This window comes from Populus trichocarpa, chromosome 3 (assembly GCF_000002775.5).
Source record: "Populus trichocarpa isolate Nisqually-1 chromosome 3, P.trichocarpa_v4.1, whole genome shotgun sequence".
NCBI classification, from domain to species: domain Eukaryota; kingdom Viridiplantae; phylum Streptophyta; class Magnoliopsida; order Malpighiales; family Salicaceae; genus Populus; species Populus trichocarpa.
In genome coordinates this window covers 538438-562822 of record NC_037287.2, presented here as the reverse complement: position 1 = coordinate 562822, position 24385 = coordinate 538438, and the positions used below count along the sequence as shown (strand labels likewise).

At 31.5% G+C, this 24385-nt stretch overlaps 1 protein-coding gene, 1 long non-coding RNA gene and 1 other non-coding gene across 3 annotated transcripts; all 3 read left to right on the top strand.

The window, feature by feature from the left end:
- Nucleotides 1-276: 276 nt before the first annotated feature.
- LOC112326929 (uncharacterized) lies at nucleotides 277-9474 on the top strand. Its single transcript, XR_008058807.1, has 3 exons — nucleotides 277-367; nucleotides 8149-8284; nucleotides 9345-9474. It is a non-coding gene; the product is annotated as an uncharacterized LOC112326929 (long non-coding RNA).
- Nucleotides 9475-9484: 10 nt separating this feature from the next.
- Nucleotides 9485-11642, top strand: LOC18111139 (uncharacterized). Its single transcript, XR_008058761.1, has 8 exons — nucleotides 9485-9618; nucleotides 9720-9819; nucleotides 9900-10024; nucleotides 10148-10229; nucleotides 10334-10465; nucleotides 10587-10744; nucleotides 10866-11381; nucleotides 11507-11642. It is a non-coding gene; the product is annotated as an uncharacterized LOC18111139 (transcript).
- A 7484-nt stretch (nucleotides 11643-19126) lies between these two features.
- LOC18111136 (putative 12-oxophytodienoate reductase 11) lies at nucleotides 19127-23184 on the top strand. Its single transcript, XM_006389431.3, has 5 exons — nucleotides 19127-19516; nucleotides 19650-19790; nucleotides 21625-21755; nucleotides 21994-22155; nucleotides 22350-23184. The coding sequence occupies exons 1-5, from the start codon at nucleotides 19446-19448 to the stop codon at nucleotides 22940-22942; spliced, it is 1098 nt and encodes a 365-aa protein (XP_006389493.1). The 5' UTR covers nucleotides 19127-19445; the 3' UTR covers nucleotides 22943-23184.
- Nucleotides 23185-24385: the final 1201 nt, after the last annotated feature.

The following is a 24385-nucleotide window of genomic DNA, read 5'->3' as shown; positions in this document are numbered from 1 at the left end:
TCATTCCTTTGTAACATGATCAGCATAATGCATACATTATCTAATAACATTTTTTTCTGCACTACGTTCACACAAAGCCTTAGGTTGCTTCATTGTTGTTAAGCTTCACGTTGTTTTGTTTCCTTTTAAAAAAATTGTTATTTGAGATGAGGCATTTGAAGTTGATTGGTGCTTCAGATATGAGAAAAACAATTTGTTTGTGGTTTTTTTCCATCTGGATTTTAGGTGTTGATTTGGCTGATTAGTGGATTTATGCATCTGAAAATATTTGTTTTACAGGTTGCTTTATTTTTTATGGATCTTCTCAGAATCTTTAATCGTGTAGGCTATTGGTTTTGCTATCCACTTTCAAGAAATGTTTAACAAGGTATTTTCATGCCTCTTTTTTTTTATTAAACAGTGTTCTGGTTGTTAGTTGTTTCATTCTTTCTTTCAAGCTATTTTTTACTAAATTTTTTAAAATATCTTTGTTGTTGTTGAAAGAGCTTAAGTTAAATTAATCAATGCTTATTCTTTGTTTGCATGATAGCTTGAGATTAGGGTGTTGTTTTGCTTTGCTGGAAAATATATGCTTGCTGATATGTGTTTTTTTTTTAAAAAGGTGTTGTTTGAACTCATGCTTAGTGATATGTGTTTTAAAAAAGAGTTGATTGAACTCATGTTGGAGGTTATTTAAAGAGATGCATTCCGAAATGAAATATGCTTAAGAATAAGAAATAACAGTATGTTGAAGATTTTCCCATTTGGATGTTAATTGCTAGGTTAGCTAATGAAATAATGCAGGGAATCAAGGTTATTACTTCTATGCTTGAAAACATAAAATTAAATTGTTTATTGGTTTGGCATGGTCATTTAAGGTGCTACTGTTGAATAAAGAATTTTTGACATATTGTTTTATTTTTCCTTAGCCTTTGAATTAAATTATATATAATTAGCAATTAAATTATCACTTTAAATTTCAGTGCATATAATTTGTGCCTAAAATGGTTTACAACTTTATGCTTAACCATTATTGTTTTATTGGGTTTTATTCTCTCAACAAATATATATTGCTCATATCAAGATTTTTCAATTCAATTAGATGTGATTGCTAGCTACTTTTGTTTTCAACAACACTTGCATAAAGAAAATTCTCTTTCTGAAATTATGTTGTTAATTGCCATGACTTTAATTAATTTCAGTTGCATGTAATTGGTGGTTGAATTGTCGCTGCTTTGAAATGGATGCATATAATTAGTGGTTGAATTGGTTTACAACAAGATTTTGATGGAAAATAAAATTGCTCATTTGGTATCACCTTTGTTTATTGCAACAAATTCTACTCACTTTCTTTATTGTTGCATTTGCTTCTTTTCATTGCAACAACTATTATTTTTGTAGCAGATTAAACACATTTTTCATAATTATTTTCTATCGATTTTCATAATCATACATATTTTTTTTATTATTGTTATTGTCCATCTCTAAAGTTCAAATTTCCTTGCTAACTTTCTATTTTTCGCCATATGTTACAGGCATGTTATTTCAATTGGTATTGAACTATCTCCAGGTTGCAGGAAGTTGAAACACCACCTTTTTCCTGTCTCACTTAAGCTATAGGTATACCTTTATTTTCAAACTTGACCTGTTTTTTGCCTGCAACTTTGTCATTGTATTTTTCTTTTCCATTATGTGCTTGCTTTTTTATGAATTAATTTGGATTTTTATATATGTTCATGTTTGCTTTATTACATAATTAACTTTTTTGGTGAATTTTTTAATCTTATTCTTTCATTAAATAGTTTGCTTTTAATTGTTTTCCATTGGAATTTTCAATTTTTTCCATATTATTAAAATTGCTTTGATTGGAAAATTATAAACCATTCCCTTACGATTTAGTTTTAGTTAGATTTTGAATTAAATTGTATATAAGTGGCAGTTGAATTATCGCTTTAGATTTGATTTCGTATAATATGGTTGGAATCATTGACAACATTGTGCTTAACCATTATTTTTTTTTGTTCTATTTTCTCCATAACAATATACATTGCTCATGTCAAGGCTTTTCGATTCAATTACATATGATGACCGGCTAATTTTATTTTCAACAATGCTTGCATGAAAAAAATTTTCTTTGTTAAAATTATGTTGTTAATTCCCATGATTTTAATTTGAGCATGTAATTGGTGGCTGAATTAATGCTTTTAATTGCATTGCATATAATTAGTGACTAAATTGGTTTCCAACAAGAATTTGGTGAGAAAAAAGTTTGTTCATTTCGTAGCACCTCTATTTATTGCAACAATTTCCACTCATTTTCTTTATTTTGTTGCATTTCCTTCTTTCTATTGGAACAACTCTAAAGTTTGCGGCATAATGAACACGTTTTATGCTTTGAATTTGATTGCATATAATTTGTGGCTTAATTGGTTTACACCGAGAATTTGTTGAGAAAAAAAATGTTCATTTCATACCGCCTCTGTTTATTGCAACAAATGCCACACGCTTTTTTTATTATTGCATTTGCTTCTTTCCATTGCAACAACTCTGAATTTTGCAGCAGAATGAACATATTTTTCATAATTGTTTGCTTGCAATTTTTGTAATCACATGTATTTTTGCTGTTGTTGTTATTGTCCACCTCATAAATTCAAATTTGCTTCGTGACTTTCTATTTTTCACCATTTGTTGCAGGTCTGTTATTCCAATTGTTGTTCAACTATCTCCACGTTACAGGAAGCTGAAACACCACATTTTTCCTGTCTCACTGCAGCTACAGGTGCACCTTTATTTTCAAACTTAGCCTGCATTTTTCATGCTTTCTTTGTTGCTGTATTTGTCTTTTCCATTCTATGCTTCATTTTTTTTCAAATCAATGCGATTTTTTTCATGTGTTTATATTTCCTCTATTTCATAATTAAATTTTCTGTTTGATTTCTTATTCTTTCATGGAATTTTTATTTCTTTTCCATTTATATTCTTAATTCTAACCATGTTATTAAAATTGCCTTGATTGACTATCTTTGACCATTTAAATTTATCTTTTAACTTTTAGAAGCAACGACTTTATGACTAGCAATCGACAAAGATTACAACCATTCCATGATGTTGGGCCTGGTGTTTCTTCACCATACAACTCAACAATCCATATTTATAGTGAAGGAAATTTGGGTGACAAAAATTTTTCATTCATGCAAGCAACACCGTACAACTCTGATCATCTAACCAATGATCACTCGCTTTTACATACTACTGATGATGGTGCATCATGTTCTACTTCCTTACAAGGAAATTATTCAATCTCGAATAATAGTACCTCTTCATCAATAGCATCAACAAGTCAGGCACATCTTGCATATGGATTTCCCTTCGATGAAAATGTCAATAACAATACTAACTTTGAGACTAACACCACACATGGACCAATTGCTTATCAAAGGCTATTGGTTGGCCAATCTGAATACCAAAAAAAACGAAAAAGTGAGTTTACCTTGAAATTTCCCCAACTCTCATTCATTTTTTTATACCTTATATCATCCATGTTCTTTTTTTTTCATTATCTTTCATTTTCTTTGTAATTTCTAGGGGAAACATGCGAGTATGTTGACTTTGGTGATAAGACTTTTACATGTTGCCATTGTAATGCACTTTTTTGGCTCCAAGAACGTCTTGCACGTTCATCCAAAAAGAATCCATCTTTCTCACTTTGTTGCCTTAATGGTCGAGTTTCCCTTCCAGCTATGCAACCAACTCCTCCAATTCTTGATTTTCTTCTTGATCCCAGCAATGGCTCTGCCTCAAAAAAATTTCGGGACAATATACGAGCTTATAACTCTATTTTTGCTTTCACATCAATAGGCGCAAAGATTGATACTTCTGTTAATGATCAACCAACTCCATATGTGTTCAAGATAAGCAGTCATTGTCATCATTTAATGGGCTCTCTCTTACCTGTTGATGGAGAATCACCGAAGTTTGCACAGCTCTATGTGTTTGACTCTGCTTACGAAGTTGCAAATAGACTTTTACCATTTACAAGAGACTCCAAATCATCATCTCTGGATGAGAATATTGTTGTGGATCTTTTAAGAATGCTTAATGAAACGAACGAGCTTGCCAAATTATTTCGCAAAGCTAGAGACAAAACTCAAAATATTCAATCTGTTGATTATAAACTTCACTTACTTGGAAAGCGAAACCATGATTCACGCCAATATGATGATCCTACATCAAATGACATTGGTGGATTAGTTGTTGGAGATATTTGAGATTTTTTCTCGGAACGAGATATAATTATTGAATGCTTTTCAGGTTCTTTAAAAAGGATCTCAAAATTACATCCAAAATTCATGGCATTACAGTATCCCCTTTTGTTTCCTTATGGTGAAGATGGCTACTCCTGTAATATTATGTTTGTTGATCATGGACATGAAAAAACAAGGAAAAGGTCAAGAGTTCCGATGCGAGCTTATTATGCTTACCTTATCAATGAAAGGCCTGGGTGCGATAATACCATCATTAAAGGAGGTCGTTTGTACCAACAATTCTTGGTCAATGCATTTGTTAATGTTGAAGAAGATCGTCTTGATTATATCAGAGCTAATAAAAAAGATTTACGTACAGAAGTTTATAAAGGTATCCATGAAGCTGTGCTTAATGGGGATGTTGAAGGTTTCTCAACTGGGAAAATCATTGTTCCATCTTCTTTAACTGGTAGCCCACGTTATATGATCAATAATTACCAGGATGCAATGGCTATATGTAGAGCCTATGGAAATCCTGACCTATTTATTACATTCACATGTAATGTCAATTGGCCGGAGATACGAAGGGAGCTTACAAAAGGTCGAATTTACAAACATGAAGACAAGCCTGATATCATTACACATGTTTTTAGATCGATGGTTATTGATATGTTAGCCTTTATAAAATCAGGCAAGACTTTTGGTCAGATAATTGCAGGTGCCTTATCTTTTATCTCATTTCTTCTAAACATTACAACTTTCTATTCTTATTAGGATTGTTTGGCTTAGTTTTCTTTTTATTTTGTAGATGTTTGTGCAATTGAATTTCAAAAGAGGGGTTTGCCACACACTCATATATTGATTTGGCTACACTCGAATTTTAAATGTCGTACACCTAAAGATGTTGATTCCATTGTTTCAGCTGAAATCCCTGACAAATTTACAGATCCAAAATGCTATGAAATTGTTTCAAGATTCATGATGGTCTTGCAAATCCAAAATCTCAGTGTATAAACGAGGGAATTTGCTCAAAAAGATTCCCAAAAAAATTCAAGACACAAACTGTTTTTGATGATAATGGCTTTGTTTATTACAGACGTCGTGATCTTAAAGACAATTTTGTTATCAAAAATGGCATTCAGCTCAATAACAGATATGTTGTTCCATATAATAGGGAACTCTTATTACGATACAATGCCCACATAAATATTGAGATCTGTTGTCAGTCAATGTTAATTAAGTATCTTTTTAAGTACGTAAGCAAGGGCTCTGATAGATGTAGAGTTGTTGTTGAAAAAGATCGTGCTGATGAGATCCATGCGTATATGAATTGTCGTTTTATATGCCCATATGAAGCGGTCTGGCGTCTTCTATAATTTCCAATACATTCAAGATCACCTCCTGTTGAGCGACTTCAAATCCATTTGCCATTGCATCAAAATGTTGTTTACTCAAGAAATGAAAATCTACCATCAGTACTTCAAAAACCAGGTATTGAAAAAACAATGCTCACAGAATAGTTCACACGTAATAGAATTGATCATGAAGCACGTCAGCTTTACTACTCAGAATTTCCACATAAATATATTTGGGATCCTGGTAAAAAAGAATGGATTCCAAGATCAAAAGGTTTTAGTCTTAATCGATTAACATATGTTCACCCTGCTTCAGGAGAGCTCTATTTTCTAAGACTACTCCTTAACCATGTAAGAGGAGCGTTGAGCTTTGATTATCTAAAAAATGTTTCGGGTGTTGTGCATCCAACATTTTAACTTGCTTGCAAGACCTTGGGACTTTTAGGGGATGACAAAGAATGGGAAGACGTCTTTTGTGAGGCCATGACTACTGCAACATCTCCTCAAATTAGGAATCTCTTTGTCAGTGTTGTTCTTTTCTGTGATGTTGCTGATCTAGAACTTTTGTTCAATAAATTCTGGCGCTCAATGTATGATGATATTATCACCCGTTTCAAGTCTAGCTTTGCCATGCCTAATCTTAAATTATTCGATGATGAGCTTAAAAACTATGTTCTATATGAGCTTGAGCTTCTCTTCAATGTTGCTGGCACATCTCTTGAAAAACACAAGCTTCCAATGCCTGATGGGCGTTTATTGTCAGAAATAAAGACTAAACTTTTGAGAGAAGAGCTTAACTACGATATTGCAGATCTTATATGTCAGCATTCATCAGCTTTCCCACAACTCAATCAATGTCAGCTAAATGTTTATGATTGTGTTATTAAATCTGTCCTTGAAAAAAGAAAAGAATTAATTTTTGTTCATGGCTATGGAGGAACTGGGAAAACATTTTTGTGGCATACAATAATTAATCGGTTGAGATCAGATGGTTTGATTGTCCTTGCTGTTGCATCATCGGGTATCGCATCACTTTTGCTTCCTGGTGGCCGCGCAACTCATTCAAGATTTAAGATCCCCGTTACTGTTTCTGATACTTCATCGTGCGAGATTAAAAAAAAACCGATCTTGCACGACTTCTAGAAATGACCTCTCTAATTGTATGGGATGAGGCTCCAATGAATAATCGGTGTTGCTTTAAAGCATTGGACCGCTCACTTCGTGATGTCCTAACAAATGGTAACGACTTGCCCAATGATAAACCATTTGGTGGGAAATCAATTTTGTTAGGAGGAGATTTCAGACAGATTTTACCTGTTATTCCCAGAGGAACAAAGGAAGACATTGTTCATGCATCTCTTTGCAGCTCTGTTTTAGTGGTCTAAATTTAAAGTTCTCACTCTTACAGAGAATATGAGGCTATCATCCAATGGACTTTCAAATGATCAAAAGAAAGAACTTGCTATTTTTGCCAACTGGATTCTTGCAATTGGTGATGGAACTCAACATGATGCTTTATTCCCTGATGATTCTGATGCATCCATGATTAAAATACCACAAGATCTTTTGCTTGAACCTGGATCTAACCCCATATTAGCAATTGTTTCAGCAGTGTATCCCTCTATTCGTGATATCAATATTGATCCATGCTATTTTAGAGATAGAGCAATTGTAACTCCAAGAAATGCTACAGTTTCTGAAATCAACGATTTTATCTTAAACATGTTGCCAGGAATGAAGCGGATTTACCTAAGTACTGATACTGTTTGCAAAACATCGAGCGATGGTGATAATGCAGAGATTTTGTATCCCGTTGAATTTATCAATCAACTTGAGTTCAATGGAGTGCCATCCCACACAATTTCCTTGAGAATTGGCTACACCAATAATGCTTTTACGCAATCTTAATTTATCAGCTGGTTTATGTAACGGAACAAGTACTTATTGTTACACAACTTGCTGAGAGGGTCATAGAAGCTCAAATAATAACAGGGTCTTTTATTGGCAATCGTGTATTTATTCCAAGGATTGTTTTTCCAATAAATGATGCAAAATGTCCATTCACAATTAAACGAAGACAATTTCCTATAAGACCGTGTTATGCTATGACAATAAATAAAAGTCAAGGACAATCATTGAAAGTTGTCGGGGTTTTTCTCAAGGATCAAGTTTTCACTCATGGACAATTGTATGTTGCTCTTTCACGGGTTACATCAAGACAAGGACTAAAGATTATCACATGCGATACTGAAGGAAATCATTCAATCTATGTGAAAAACATTGTGTATAAAGATGTTCTTAGCTCTCTATCAGTGTCTTGATCTCTCGGAACCACGTGTTATTTAATTGTCAATCTTTTGCTCCCTGTCTTTTTTTCTTTTCTAAGGTGATGCTTTTTACAAAAGAAATTTTTTTTTATTTATCATTTTTAATTTGGGCATGTTTCCATTTGTTGTTTTTCCCCATTCATTTTAAATTAAATATTTGCAATACATCTCATTCTTTTTATTAATATTAGCTTTACTGTTTTTATCATTGCTCCTAATATTTTTTTTATTAATCATTTGCAGGACAATGGCTCTACCTATAAAACAGATTAAAAAATACAACTTCTACCCTTCATTACGAGCTAGGGCCTGTCGAGTTTGGATTGCTAAATTTAATGGTCAGCCAAGCAATTTTAATTGTGTTTTTGTTGACAATCAGGTATAATTTATCATGAAAATATAACCACTAATGAATTTTATTTTCTATATATTTAAATGTTTGAATAATACATGTCCACTCATTTTTGAATATTTTCTTTACTTTGGCAATTTAACATTTTTTTTACTTAACCAGAGGTACTTATTTGCTCTTAAGATTCCCCATGGAAAACCAAGTTTCCTTATCTTTTTAATTTGTTACTATAAAGCTATAGTTAAGTTCACTACTAAACCAGCAATTGCTTATTCAACTTATGGAAAAAACTTTTTCAATATTGAAATTGTAAAAAAAATAATAACATAACGAATTTTTAGCATCCATTTATAATTTACAATTAACTTTGTTTTCTACATGCTTAAAAAACCAGACAAACCCCAAGCATTGCATTTACTTTCTATAATCCATAGAAAATTTCATACAGGTCAGGCAAGTTTCATATATTCTATTACTTGACATGATTTAATATAAAAGTTTGAGAGATTTTATGATGCATTCACTGCTAACTACACCAATTCACCATGGAAATCTCAGTTACAATTCCATACTAGAGCCACAGTTTACCAGGTATATTACACCCAGTTATACACAAGAATTTAGAAGCAACCAAGAAGTATATTTATCTTTTATTCTATACATCTTTTATATACAACTTTCATTTATACAATGATCTACAATAATTAATTATAATAGATGTGCATCCTGCTAGAAATAATGTTTTACCTTCACCTCAAGACACGTTTGTTAACTTAGAAAATCTTCCTTCAAATTCATAGACTGTATACGTAACAACCAATTTAAACATTCTAAGAAATATTAAGACATAAAATCTCTTAAATTCATTATTAAAACCAGTCCTTTAACTTAATGTTCCAGTAGTACCAATACCTCACTTCTAATGTCATCAAAACTCTTTTTTAAATAATTTACAAAACCTTATTATATATTGCATTCAAAATTCTAAACCTTATTGCATATTGCATTAAAAATTCTAATCCATTTGGTTGTTGGAATGGTGAACAATTATTTTTTTCATTTCAACATTAATCTTTTTTTTATATAGGGTGGAGCTATTCAAGCTTTAGCTAAAACAAGGGATCTCCTAACATTTGCAGCAACAATTATTGAAGGAAATCACTATGAAATCAAAGGATTCTATACTTATGAAAACAGAGTAGTAAACACAGTTACTGTCCATGATGATGTAATTGATCTCAAATCTAACACAAAAATTACAGGCATTGAAGCTATTACACCTCATGTTCCTAGATACTACTTCAATTTTATTGACTATGCACATATTCTGACCAAGTCAAAAGGCTCCAGAATTCTTACAGGTTTACCATCTACTTCATTCATTTAGCCTATTATAAAACATTTCTATTATTGAACTCAACTTGATAACATCACTCAAAAGCATTCATTCCTGTTTTTTAAGATGTCCTTGGAAGACTTAAAGCATTGCAGCCACTTGAACAAGTTATGGTTTGTGGACAGACGCTCGAAAATAAAAGAGAATTCATGCTTGAGAACATTCGGTGAGTTGAAAAATTAAATGCAAATTACCTTACTTTTATCAAGCTTATTGATCCAATTTGTTTTGTATTTTCTTTCAAAGTGGTGAGGAGCTTCATATAACTCTTTGGGGTGATAGTGCCAGAGATTTTGATGAACTCGCTCTTCATAACCTACCATCTCCGGTTATCATTGCGTTTGCTGGATTTCGTGTCACAGAATTTAAGGGTAATTTTAACTTCCATTTAATTTTTTTTTCTAAAAATAATTTTTTTAAAAATATTTTTGTTGTCATTCTGATCCAACTAATTCCCCTTTCATTTTATTACAAAAAACTCTTTTGTTCACAAGGAAAACCAAATCTTAACAGTACAACCACCTCTCTTTGGTACTTCAATCCGGACATACCAGAATGCTTAGCATATAAACATTTGTAAGTTATTCCAACATCAACCATCTCTCTTATGCTTTACCATTATCAATTTTTTTCTAACTAATTACTTTTTCACCATCTTTTTTAATCGATTGTACACTCAGCTTTGCACAACTACCCGTTGAAATACAACAACTCCCTTCATCATCGAATGTTGTTTATCGATAGAGGAACAAATCAAAGAAAATAGGAGAACAATACATGAGATTCTTTGCATGAATCCTTATGAGCACAAGGTTATTTTTTAAACCCTTTTATTATTAGCTTTGATAACATGCTTTACCTTCTTCAAATAATTAGTTTTTTAAATTTCATTTAACCACACTCCTGAAACATATATTTCCTTTCCATTACCAGCATCTAAGATTCACCTATCAAGCTTCGATTGTTGACTTTGATTTCCCCAATGGCTGGTGGTATCCAAGCTGTCCAAAATGCAACAAAAAACTTAGTGGGGGTGAAAAAAATTACACGTGCATGGATCATGATGCTATCACCTCTCTTCCAGTTCCATGGTAACTCATCTAATTTCACAACTAAAGCAATATTAAGTTGTTAAATAAAAAAAATAATATTCCTCGGATACATTATCATAAACTTCTTATTAATGAACATGTCATCAATTTTATATTATAGGTTTCGCTTAGAATGCATTGTTACCGATGGAGAAGATGTCACTAATTTTCTTATATTTGGGAAAACTGCGGAGAACTTTTTTGGATCATCAGCCCACCATTATGTCTATGATAAAAAATTTATTGATCCCTCAGTTCTTCCTCCTGCCATGGCAGCAAAGTTGAACAAAAGCATGATTTTTCAGCTTCGATTTGGTGCTTTCAGATCCATCACCAACAGATGTGAGGTTATCATTACTAATATCTTTGACGACACCACAAATAAGAGCATCCATCCTTTAGAAACACCAACTCCAGAACCTAAATCATCTGCTACATCCAAGACATCTACTCCATTAAGCTCTATGAAATAGGTTCTCATAGCTCCATCAACTCCACAAAATAATGTCACACAACTCAGGATTGCTCCTAATTCCTTGGAGACACCACTTCAGAACATATCACCAAACAAGGAAACAAGCATAAACAGTGAAGCACGACGTGCACTTGATTTTGAAGCTGCAACACAGCAACTTAGGCAAGTTTACATTTCCCCACACTTTCTTTACATTTTTTTTTTGTCTTTGACACGTGCTAAATTTGATGGTTCTTAACCTATGATGCTTCTGCCATGCATCTCTTTGACTCCTTTGATTACAATAGTCATGAAGATGAGCATGACAAAGCAATTGAAGTCCAAGGAAACTTGGGAAACATAGCTACATCTGAGACATTTGATCACTCACTTCCACCTTTGAAAAAACAACGGACAACATCCTCATCATCCTCAAAGGTTTGATTTTTAACCTCACATTTTTATAAATCATTGTCCAATTTGTCCACCACCTTTTATTTGTTATTTATTTTCTAATCTGTTTGTCTTTTATTATTTTACATTTACCTATTTCTCTTCACTTCACAGCCTATAATTGATGAGTTCTTCTCTTCTTTACATGCTAATTATAACATTGAATACAATTCTTAAAGAGAAAAAATCATTCCTTGGCTAATTTATATATCAATATTAATAATTTTCATTAAAACCAATGAATTAGTAAAGGATATACGTATATTAACAAGAATATGATATTAAAAGAAAACATAATTATTATGTGCACACAATAAATACTCATATAAAGAAGAAATCATTACAATTATATATGTGCATATGTTACTTAAACAATTGCAACAAATATGGTTACTTTCTTGGTGAATGCTGTAAATTAAAGTCATCCCAGAGGTTGGGGAACCATGATGCCAATTCCTGATACAGGATATGCACAATGGATGATCCACATTCAGGCAAGACTGCAATCCTTCTTTCAGGTGCTGTAGGCTTTGAAAGCACATCATCCATGCATACACTGCACTCAATTTCTTCACTACGTTTTAATGCCACAAGAAAATTTTATTTTGTTTCTTCTCACATGATTTCAAATGCTCCCCTCTTTCATCTTCCCTGAAGGAATAATCACAACAATGTGATGCTGGAGTTTTTTGAGAAAAAAAGTTTTTCCTTTTTTTTTCACTTTAGGATTTTTATTGCTTTGAAAAAAGTTTTATAATGACTACATAAACTGTATATACAATAATGTAAAAAAAAAAACATGGTCAATTTTTATATCTTGCTTCATCCACACATTTAATTTCATCTACTGCACAAATGTTGACAAAATTTTCAACCTTCAATTGCATCTATAACACAAAACAAAAAAAACCAAAAACATTTTTATGAAAGCTATTTAACATGTCCAAAAAATACAAACAACAATGACTTGGATTTATTGTCTTTACATAATTTATTTTATTGTCTTTACATCGTAGGAAAACTAGCAATTCCTCTACAAATGACTTGGATTTGGATTTCTATAGCAAGAACATGACTGCTACCTCTGTAATTTTGATATAATTTGCAAACAACAATCTCCTTTAAGTGCTCAGCAATCTGGCAGCTTATTTCTACTTTTGATGTTGTTTATAACTTAATCTATATTATCATGACTGCTGCCTCTGTAATTTTGATATAATTTGCAAACAACAATGTCCTTTAAGTGCTCAACAATCTGGTAGCTTATTTTCACTTTTGATGTTGTTTATAACTTAATCTATATTATCAAACCTTTCATACTAGAGTTGGCTTCAATTCTCTTCATCATTACCTAGCAATCACTTCTTTCCAACAGATGTTATTTTCATTCTTGCAAAAAAATTACGTCTCCATGCACGTAACCTAAGATCACCCGTAGCAAAGTGCAGGGACACTACAATGTGTTTGTTTTTTTTTCTTTTCTATCATTAGTTCGTTATGCTTGAAAGCTTTAGTTTGGCTCATGAACATGTTGTCGATGTTGTTGTATGTGCAACTTGCATTTTGCTCTTCTCTATCAACTTTGCTTTGCTTTGACTATGCTATTGATTTTTTTCTTGCAGAATATGCTCTTTTGGGTTATGTCAATTTGTCTTTTTTGGAATTATGTTCATTGTCGATTCGGATCTTTGTGATCTTGGATTTAAGGCTTTTTCATGTTCTGTCAATGGTTGTTATGTTGTTCTTTGCTTTTTTTCTTCTTATCTTTATTAGCGGTCATGCGATTTGATTTCGTCAACACATATTAGTGTAACGATAAAAATAAGATGTGTAACAATAAAATATGTAAAAAAATAAATATGCTAAATTTTTATTTTCTTGCCTCATCCACACATTTAACTTTATATAATTCATAAATATGGACCGAATTTTCAACCTTAAATTTCATAAAAACCAAAAATATTTTTGTGGAAGCTATTTAACATGTCAAAAAAAAAGACATTAGCTAAAGAATCAAATCAAATTATAGCAAACTTTTTTTCTTTTATTTTACAAGTTGTTCTTCTATGTTATTTTATGTTACACATGCCTGCAGCACACCCCTTTCACACATCCTTTCCTCTCTTTTTTTGACATAATTTATTTCATTTCCTTACCAGCACTAGCAATTTCTCTACTAATGACTTGGATTATGATTTCTAAAACAATAAGATAATTGCTGCCTCTACAATTTTAATATAATTTGCAAACAACATTGTCCTTTCAGTGCCCAACAATCTATTAACTTATTTGCATTTTGTTGTTGTTTATAACTTTATCTATATTATCAAACCTTTGATACTATACCTGGCTGCAGTTCTTTTTATCATTGCCTAGCAATTATTATTTTTCATGGATGTTATTTTTGTTTTGGTAAAAAAATCGCATTTTCATTCATAACCTAAAATCGCCCGCAGCAGCAAAGCGCGGGCAGTCAATCTAGTGTTTACCTATATCTAGAGCTCCAAATTAAGCGAGGTTGGATTCGTTGGAAAGATAACATCTCAGACTGCAACTTCTCTGAAAGGAGATACTCCAGATTATGCCTCTATCTATGTCAATTCCTGGGCGCAAGTTAATTAACACAACAACCCAGATTTTCTCCCGGTTTGGGTGTTCAGCACATAAGCCATCATTTTTCATGCATTTCTTTTCCTTTCTTCAACCGTTATTACCCACAGAATTTCACCATTTTCTCACGTTAACAATTACATATAAGGATATAGTACATTTAGGGATTAGGCTTCACAAGAATTTGTGTAACAAGGTTGTTCATATGTTTTCAAATATTAGCGTATCATAATTTTGTGAAATTCAATATTGTCTCTCAATATGCATGCTTAATTAGTATTAACATATTTCTCCTCCCTCTCTGTTCATATTTTACTGAAGGTCTGCAGACCTTCCCCTAGTTTCTTTGTCCTTTAGTTTGGTAAAAAATATCACAGAAATTTTCTCAAGAACTTAGCTTAGGGCTGATATTTTTTTGCATGCAACTTACCCAAAATGTTTGAAATTGCTCTAGAAAGGTCTTAGGTTTGTCCTAGTAGTGTTTTCTGCTCTTTGTAACCCCTTCTCCCTCAAATGTTTTGGTTGTCTTCTTTTCTTCCCTTGCTGCCGCCAGCTCCTTCTTGGCTTTCTTCTTCTCTTCTCTTATCTTTTAATGTCTAAATCTTCCCTCACCCTCCTAGTTTCCTCCCATATGGTGAATTGCATGTAGTTCTCCTTGTTTGTTCTTGAGAGAAAATGAAGAGGCAGTGAGTGACTCTTCTTCTCCCTTTTTCTTTTTTTTCTGCTGTTAGCTCTCCTCCATTCAAGGATGGCGATTTTCTTCTCTCTCTCTCCCCCCCTTTTTTTTTTTTATTTCTATCCCTTATTTATTCATACCTTTTAAGTCTGGTCCTCCCCTCTTTGTTTCTTCCACTTTAGGTCTCCAAATCTCTCTTTTCTTTTTGTATGGGTTGCCGACTCTCTTCTTCTTCTTTATTTAATTGCACTATTATTATTATACTCACCATAATTATATATATATATATATATATAAAGTGTGTTTCTCAAGGTTTTACAATTAATGATATTTTTTACAAATTTATTAATTATTATATTAATTATAATAAATAATAATATTTTTAATATCAATAACATTAATTATAATAAAAATAACAATATTTACAACACAAATAATAATATTTTTAATATTAATAATAATATTAAACTTACCCAAGTTTAAGTGGGTTTGACTGTAACACCAAGCTCAAGAGCTTTGGGTTCCTCTTAAATGCCAGACCTAAGAGCCTTGGATCTGGTTGCAACACTGGACCTATTAGACTTGGGTCAGGGCATCAGACTCATTTGCTTTGAGTCTGAACGCCTAACTCAAGTGTCTTGGACTAGACGAGGCTGCAAGACCCAAGGCACTTGGATCTACGCTCTTGTCACTCCCAAATAATTTGGGTCAGGTGTCTCTTTCCAGCCCTCAAGTTTCATGGGTCTGGAAGGGGATACCAGACCCGAGTTAATAATAATAATAATTGATTTTACCCTTTAAATCATATCTATGTTTTTTTTTCGATAGTAATAAAATTTATTTCAAATTTAATAATATTAATGAATTTAATAATATTTATAATATTAATAGTAATATTAAATTTGTCTGGCCCAAGTTTGTATAGTTTTAAGTCCTTTCAAATAAAATTTATTGTTTTTCTTTGATAGTTATAATTTTTTTTTTCAAATATATTAATGATGATGATGATGACGACGACGACAATAATTTTTAATTTTACCCTTCAAATAAAATCTATGGTTGTTTTTCAATATTAATGATATTTTTTACAAATTTATTAATTATTATATTAATAATATTAATTATAATAAAAATAATAATCTTTATAATACAAAAATAATATTTTTAATATTAATATTATTAATTATAATAAAAATAATAATATTTTTAATATCAATAACATTAATTATAATAAAAATAACAATATTTATAATACAAATAATAATATTTTTAATATTAATAATAATATTAAACTTACCTAAGTTTAAGTGGGTCTGACTGCAACACCAAGCCCAAGAGCTTTGGGTCCCTCTTAAATGCCAAACTAAAGAGTTTTGAATTCGGCTGCTACGCGGGGACCTATTAGATTTGGGTCATACGTTGTACCTAAGAGCCTTGGGTCCTGATGTCCGGTGGGTTTGAACGCCGGACCTTAGAATCTTAGGTCAGGCGAGGCTACAAGACCCAAGGGACTTGAGTTTACATTTTTGCCACACCCAAGCAACTTAGGTGAGGTGCTCCATTCCAGACCCAAGTGTCTTGGGTCTGGAAGGGGATGTCAAACCCAAGTGTCTTGGGTCTGGAAGGGGCAGCCATGTCATGCCCCAATGCCTGGGGCACACAACCTGACCATGCCCCAACAAAATCCGAACTGACCATTTGTCCTCAACCATTCTTTCAATACTAAATGGAAAAGACAGCCCCACACTCCCACTGCATGTTTTGCAAGTTTATGTGGCAAGGACAACTCTGTATTTACACTGCTCTAATCCACAGTGAACTATATCTAGGTAAATAGTGAAGGGGCACTGATGCCTTTTAGTTTAGAATGTAATATAATAAATAACTCAGCGCCACTTGTCAAATGTTTCATTGATGAAAGAGCTGAGCATTGAAAGAGTTTTGGAGAGAATAAACCCAAATAATATAATTCATAGTGAAAGTACTCAAAGTTCACAGTAAAACATTAATCTCTTTTATTTTTTTATAATATTCATTTTTTATTGGCAAACCAATCCCAATCTTTAAAAGTAGTTTTAATTTGATCCTCAACTTATTTTTTTCATCTCAATTACATTTTCAATGGATCATTTTTTTTTTTTGTTAAATAAGCTAGTGAACCTCATATCATTTTTTTTATAAAAAAATAATGAATTCTCGACATCTCTACTTTGAATCACATGAAAATCAAGTAACATACTAAATTATATATATAAAAAAACATGTAGTTTTTTTTTTAAATAAAAAATTCTTTGACGTTTCTGTTTTGAATCACATAAAACTCAAGTAATGAATATATATATATATATATATATATATATATATATATATATATAAAGTAGTTTTTATATATATATAAAAAAGAAATTATTGAGTTCTATGAAATCTTTACTTTGAATCTTTCAGTACAACTCCCATTAAACTTAAGATGAATATATTTTTTAAAAAGATTATTTTTTATCATAAAAATATATGTGGAAAATTTTCATATAAAAAAGAAGAAAAACTTTATGTTTATCTAGATAAATATATTATTAATTATTAAATAAAATATAATGAATATTCTCGCACTAAATTAAGATTCATTTTCATTTCGATAAAAACAATTATATTCATACAAAAAGGCAAATCCATCTTGTCGGGAAATCCATGTTCTATATTCCAACTAAATTAATATTAATAAAAAAATCAAAAGTAAAAATGGAAAGTGACATTAAAAGCAAACGTTGCATTTTTTATTTTGTCAACATTTAAGATTGTGGGGGTGGTTGATTCATAAAATATTTTTTACTGCATTAAAATATTTTTTTATTTTTTTATTTTTAATATAGATAATTTAAAATAAAATAAAAAATTCAAAATACACCATGACATCAAACAGCAGGATACATCTGGGTTCTAATCAACGGTGGTCCACCGGTCCTATATATATATAATAAACATGTCAAAATCCACCTAGCGAGGCAACACAATTAGTCAATGCCAAAAAAATGCCCTCCAATTATATCAAAAGTTCCAATTTTATACCCAAAAAATTTTTTATATTAATTTCATCTCTAGAATTTTAGAAATTATGTGTTTAGCGCTGTAATAACTTTTGTGGTTGTAATCTAAAAATGTTTTAAAAAAACTATAAATTATAGCATTTTCCTAATCAAAGTTTCAAAAGAGAATTTTTGATCGAAACTATGTAAAACTGTGATATATATTGATTAACCAAATATTTTCAAAACTATAATGGGAACAAAATAAAGTTTCAACCACATCTCACCACACTTTCAAATGAACCGAGAATGTCCATACATTTTTAAACATTTATATTTTCATTAAAATTATGCTTTTTTTATTGTAGTTTTGATGGTAAAATTCATTATTTTGTACCTAAACTTGATGTTTTATGTTAAAATAGTTTTTTGATCAAGAAACCAAAATAATAAACAAATTTTTTATATAATTTCAATCTTTAAGATTTAGAGAAATTCTCGGCTGAGAACTTCCCTTCATTTTCTAAACCTTTCCATCCATAGTTTCATTATGATTATACCTTGTTTTTTAGTTAACTTTACCAAACTTGATGGTTTTTATTAAATAAGCATAATATTCTCTTAATTAAAAAATCAAAATAATAGAGGTAAGATTAGGAACGAGGAAAAAAAACCAATAAAATCAAAAAAACTGAAATATGAAAAAAAAATCCGATTAAACTGATTAGAATATTTAAAAGAAATATTTGGTTAACTTCAGTTTTAGTTTCATAAGCCTGAAATCGAAAAACCTCAACCGAACCGGTTTAGTTAAAACCAAATTGAACCAGGTCGAACTGAAAAAACAAACCGAACCGAACCGAAACCAAGCTCATCAGAAAAGTCCAAAAAAAGCCCAAAAAACAATATGGTTTTTTATTTTTAATATAAAATAATCGAACATAATTAAAACCAGTAGGTTAAATTTTGATTTTTAATATAAATAAGTGAACTGAACTAGTTGGTGGGAACCAATTTTAGTTTGATATTTTGTATTTTATAAAAATTTAATTTAATTATTTTTACAAGTAAAAATTATACCGAATCAAAAATTATATCGATGTAAAAAAAATAGTTTGGAGTCAAAAGGGAATCCCAATAATTCAGGGATAATTTTAAGATTTTCCCTTTGACTTCAAGGCGGCCATGAGATACTGCCGGCGAAGCTCACTGTTGTTGTTCTTGATGGCTTTTGCTTTGACTATTAAAGAACCCACACGAGCTCCCTATCTCCTTGCATCAGCAACACCCCACCTGTTCTTTTTCATCTCAATTATTTCCCTTTAAAAAGAAAAAAATTGAGGAGGGAGCTGCCTCATCATTTTCTTACACACACACACACATCTGTGTGTATAAATAACAGTGCTGTATCTTGACTCCAAAGCCGAGTTGAATACAGGGTGTAGAAGAGAAGATAGAAAGCAGAGATCGAAGGAAAGGAAAGAAATGGCAGCCAGCACCAACCCCATCCCTTTACTCACTCCATACAAAATGGGGAAATTCAACCTCTCTCACAGGTTCGTGTGTGTTAGCTAACCCTCTTGCCCCCATCTCCTTCTACTGTATGATTGACGCTTCGATGGGGAGCCGAATCATGGGTTATTATTGTTTGTTAATCATCTTGTTTTTCTGCCCTTTTATAATTGCTAGAGTTGTTATGGCACCATTAACAAGGAATAGATCCTACAACAACATGCCTCAACCACATGCCATCCTATACTATTCTCAACGCGCTACCAATGGAGGCTTCCTCATTTCCGAAGCAACTGTGGTTTCTGACACAGCTCAAGGGTAAATTCTCTTATTTCACCACTTCTACTCTCCATTTAGGAACTTCCTTACTAATTCTGTACCTGTTCGATAAAATAAATCATACCATCAAATCTTAAGTTGTTAATCTATGAATCAATTAAGATAATGAGTTGAAGCTATTATCAGGTCATTGAATCATTGGAATTGTTTGATCGTCTAAAATATTATATGTATATGCTATGATGCATGTGGAATATAAAAAATAAAAATAAAATAGTAATCGTATAATTTTAGTTTTACACCTATTTAAATTCGCTCATAAACTTATCAAAATTTCATTTAAACTGTTTGAAAAATTTTAGTGGTATCGCAGCCTTGTTAGGCTGTTAATAATAAGAAAGTTTAGTCAAAGCATGTTTCGCAATGTTAGGTAAAGCTGCGGTGGCTGTTAGTCAGCCGCGGTAGCTAAAGTTAGGCGTTTCGGTGGTCTCAAGCGGTGTTTCTATTGTTAGATTTACCTTGCTGAACTTCATTACTCTTTTCAAGTATTTGTTGTCAGTCTGTTTTTGGTGTAGATTATTTATATCATCCTCTAGATCTAGACCTTCAAGCAGTACCTCGTGCAGAAGTGCTTCGCCTTGTTCAATTAGATAAAACAGAAAAGTTCAAAGAAAAATATAAATTTCTTTGTATAGGCTCAGCTCAAATTGCGATCAAACCTCTTTGTTGTCTTGGATTAGATACTCCCATGCTCGGACACTAGATCCATAGCCTTTTTGAACTCACTATTGTAGTTTTTCTATCAAATCTGGCTAATAGGACTGCGTATTTCAAATGTTATCCATATTTTATTGTTTCATTGTTCTACTCAAATATCATAAAAACTCCCAACTCTAAACATCTAGACTCCAAATGATATGCTTCGAGATTCAAGGAATGTAGCCATTATCTATAGGATATATATTAAGATCGCGGCTACAAATATAGCCCCAGGAACTCTCAAAAAATCACCTAGAAATCAAACCCTGCTCATCGACAAATCGTATATCTTGATAATTGGAAACTACCTCAAGTTAGTATTCCATCTAGAAGTCATCCAATATAAATTATAAAAATATCGATTTGGAAATGCAAAGATTATAATTCAATCGGCTAGACATGATCCTATTAAAATTACAAGCTTAAGCCATAGAAGGTCTACAAGTGACATCTCTTCCGGTTCAAAAACTTCAAACCTTCTTTAATTCTAACGTGTGGAGTTTTTTAGTGATAATTTCATTGAGGTTATCAGATGATAATAGTTTTTTCGTTTGATCATTTGATATTTGGGGAGGTATGAAAAGTGGTTTTGAAATGTTAGAAGCTGAAACTGAAGGTAAGGTAGTCCCTCTCCTCTGTGAAGAAGAGGATGCTATGGAGACGTTTGTCCCTATAGACCATAGTTGTTGAGCTATGATATGTAAAATTTGATCGGCATAACTATTTTGTGATTGAATTGACTTTAAATTATATTTATTGTAAAATACGAGAACTTTCAGATAAAGATTTATTTGTAAGAGGACTAATATATAGGGACCAAAGCAAGTTTATTAAGTTAGTTTTAGGTGATAACTGATTAGAAAAATAATGAAAAATATTTTTACTCCTAATTAAATGGTTATGTATCAATGCACTAATATTACTGTATTTAAGAATATATAAATTATTTGTTTTGCGTTTTAGAACAAAAGGGATAGAAATGTATTTTATTAGAGGGACGAAGACAAAGACATAAAATAAGTCTTAGGTTATTGTAATTTATGTATATAAAAAATATATATAATTTTTAACATATTACCATGATTTTCATTTATTTTTCTTATTTGATTTAAAGATATCCTGAAACACCTGGAATTTGGACTGAAGAGCAAGTGAAAGCATGGAAGCCAATTGTGGATGCTGTTCATGAGAAAGGTGGCATTTTGTTTTGCCAAATTTGGCATGTGGGTCGTGTCTCCACTTATGGTATGTGCTTTCACTTCAGCTGATTTCAAATATGATTCTATATATATATATAAAATCTCAAGTCCCATGGTTCAATCTATTATCAAAATGCACAAGAAATCAAAGAAAAGAAGAAAGCTCCATCATAATCCAACCATTTTTTGAATTAATTTCTTCATCGTATCTGTTAATTTCAAGAGTATGAGCCAAATAGAGTTGTAATTTATTTGACAAATGTAGCATGATTTTTGCAATACAGGGTTTCAGCCGAATGGGGAAGCTCCCATATCATGCACTGATAAAGGAGTGACACCAGGTCTTGACGGAGAAGACTGGTCACCTCCTCGTCGATTAAGAGCCGATGAACTTCCTCGCATTGTTAATGATTTCAGACTCGCTGCCCGCAACGCCATTGAAGCTGGTGTGTATGTTGGCTAGCTATAGTGTACACACACACACACACACTATAGCTTGTTAGCCACTTATCATAATGTCTCCGGATGACGAGTACTTTGAGGCATAAAAACTATTGCTTGAAGGGATCATCAGAATTGTGCATGTGTAGCTATTCAAATCCAAGTACTTTTATGATGAAAAACAATATGTATTTGACAGGATTTGATGGAGTTGAGATTCACGGGGCAAATGGTTACTTGATTGATCAGTTCCTTAAAGATCAAGTAAATGACAGAACTGATAATTATGGTGGGAGCTTGGAAAATAGGTGCCGCTTTCCATTGGAAATATTGGAAGCTGTAGTTGATGAAGTTGGAGCTGATAAAGTTGGCATGAGACTATCGCCATATGCTAACTACATGGAAGCCGTTGATTCAAACCCAGAAGAACTTGGCCTTTACATGGCAAATGCATTAAACAAATTTGGTATTCTTTATCTCCATGTAATTGAGCCAAGAATGGTTAAAGCGAACGACATATATGAAACTCCTCACAGTCTACTTCCAATGAAAAATGCCTTTGAAGGGACTTTTATAGCTGCTGGAGGATACCGTAGAGATGATGGTAACAAGGCTATAGCTGAGAATTACGCAGATCTGGTGGCATTTGGAAGATTGTTTCTGGCTAATCCAGATTTGCCAAAACGATTTGAGTTAAATGCTCCTCTTAATAGGTACAACAGGAACACTTTCTACATTCCCGATCCTGTTGTTGGCTACACTGACTATCCTTTCCTTGATGTTCTGGCTTAAACAAACATTAATATCGTTAACAACATGTAATACGTACTGAAGTTTTCTGCTTCTTCTTCTGGTTGCTTCTGGTATATAATAAATGTTTCAGCATGTATAAAATATTGTGGTGGTGGTGGTGGTGGTGGAAGCAGCCGTCAAGCTGGTGTGAGTAGCGTTCATGTTTTGTTTGTAATCAATGGAAACAGTATCTTTCTTCTAACTCTTTGAATAATCAATTCAAGGATTTTCTGTTTCTTGAATGTTTCACTTCCAGATTCATTTTGGTACTTGTGAGTACTAAAATTACTAGAAATTATCATAATCTTATCTTTGAATTCGCAAGCAACTTTACAGGGTTGCTTAAGATCACACCACTCTTTTATCTGGGAGGACTCTCATTGCACCTTCACCGAGACCGAAGCTTAAGATCTTCAAAAAGATAGCTAATCATGAATTCAAATTTTATTATTTTTATTTTAATTAATATAATTAAATATAAGATAATATAAGTTCATTAATTTAAATTTTACTATTTTTATTTTAATTAATAAAATTAAATATAAAATAATATGAGTTTATGTAAGTTTTAAATTTAATGAGTATTTTTTTGAGTAATATAAAATCTTATTTAACGTTATTTTGAATTGAAAAAATTATTTAATATGTAAGTAAGATTTGAATTCTCAACTTTACGGGTGAGATTCAAGAGGATAATTTCCTTTTTTTGTTACAAAAAATATGAAATAAAATAATTAAACTTTTATCGACTACCATTGTAATTAAAATGATTAAAATATCTCTAGAATAAATTAAAATAGTTATTATAATTTATCCTAAGGTTTACATAAAATAAAAAATATAATTAAGAATAAAATACATAATAAGTAATTCAGAGTTAGAGTCTGTTTAAGAGCGTGGTAAATATTGTTTTTCAAAATGCTTTATACTTGGAAATATATTAAAAAATATATATATTTTTTATTTTTTAAAATTTATTTTTAACATCAGCATATTAAAACTATCCAAAATACTAAAAACATTTAATTCAAAGCAAGAAAAAAAATTAAAATTTGATGAAAATCCGATTCAACCCCAATCCCAAACGAAGCCTTATAAGAATTGAATCATGTCAACCTCAACTTAAACTTTTGAGTTGAGATGATTTTTTAATATGGTATTAGAGCTTTATTAACTAAACGATTACAACTTAGAATCTCACCACCCTCATCGTATTCGATAAAATTAATAGCACAAAATAGTTTGAGTTTATGAAAATTTCAAGTTCAAAGAGCAAAATAATATAAATAATAATATTTTAAGTTTTTTAGATTGAAAAAATTCTTCAATAAAGCTTGGGTTTAAGATTAAATATGTTAACTCTGGTAAACTCAAATTTTTTTTACCTAAAATTACATTATATTTTTTTTAAAATAATCCAAATTATTTTAATGATACAGCCTG

Excerpts from the sequence above, each read along its gene's own strand:
- LOC18111136 (XM_006389431.3), top strand. The coding sequence starts at position 19,446 with ATGGCAGCCAGCACCAACCCCATCCCTTTACTCACTCCATACAAAATG. Across the intron at positions 21,756-21,993 it reads GGGTCGTGTCTCCACTTATG|GGTTTCAGCCGAATGGGGAA; the intron begins GTATGTGCTTTC and ends TTTGCAATACAG. Across the intron at positions 22,156-22,349 it reads CCGCAACGCCATTGAAGCTG|GATTTGATGGAGTTGAGATT; the intron begins GTGTGTATGTTG and ends TGTATTTGACAG.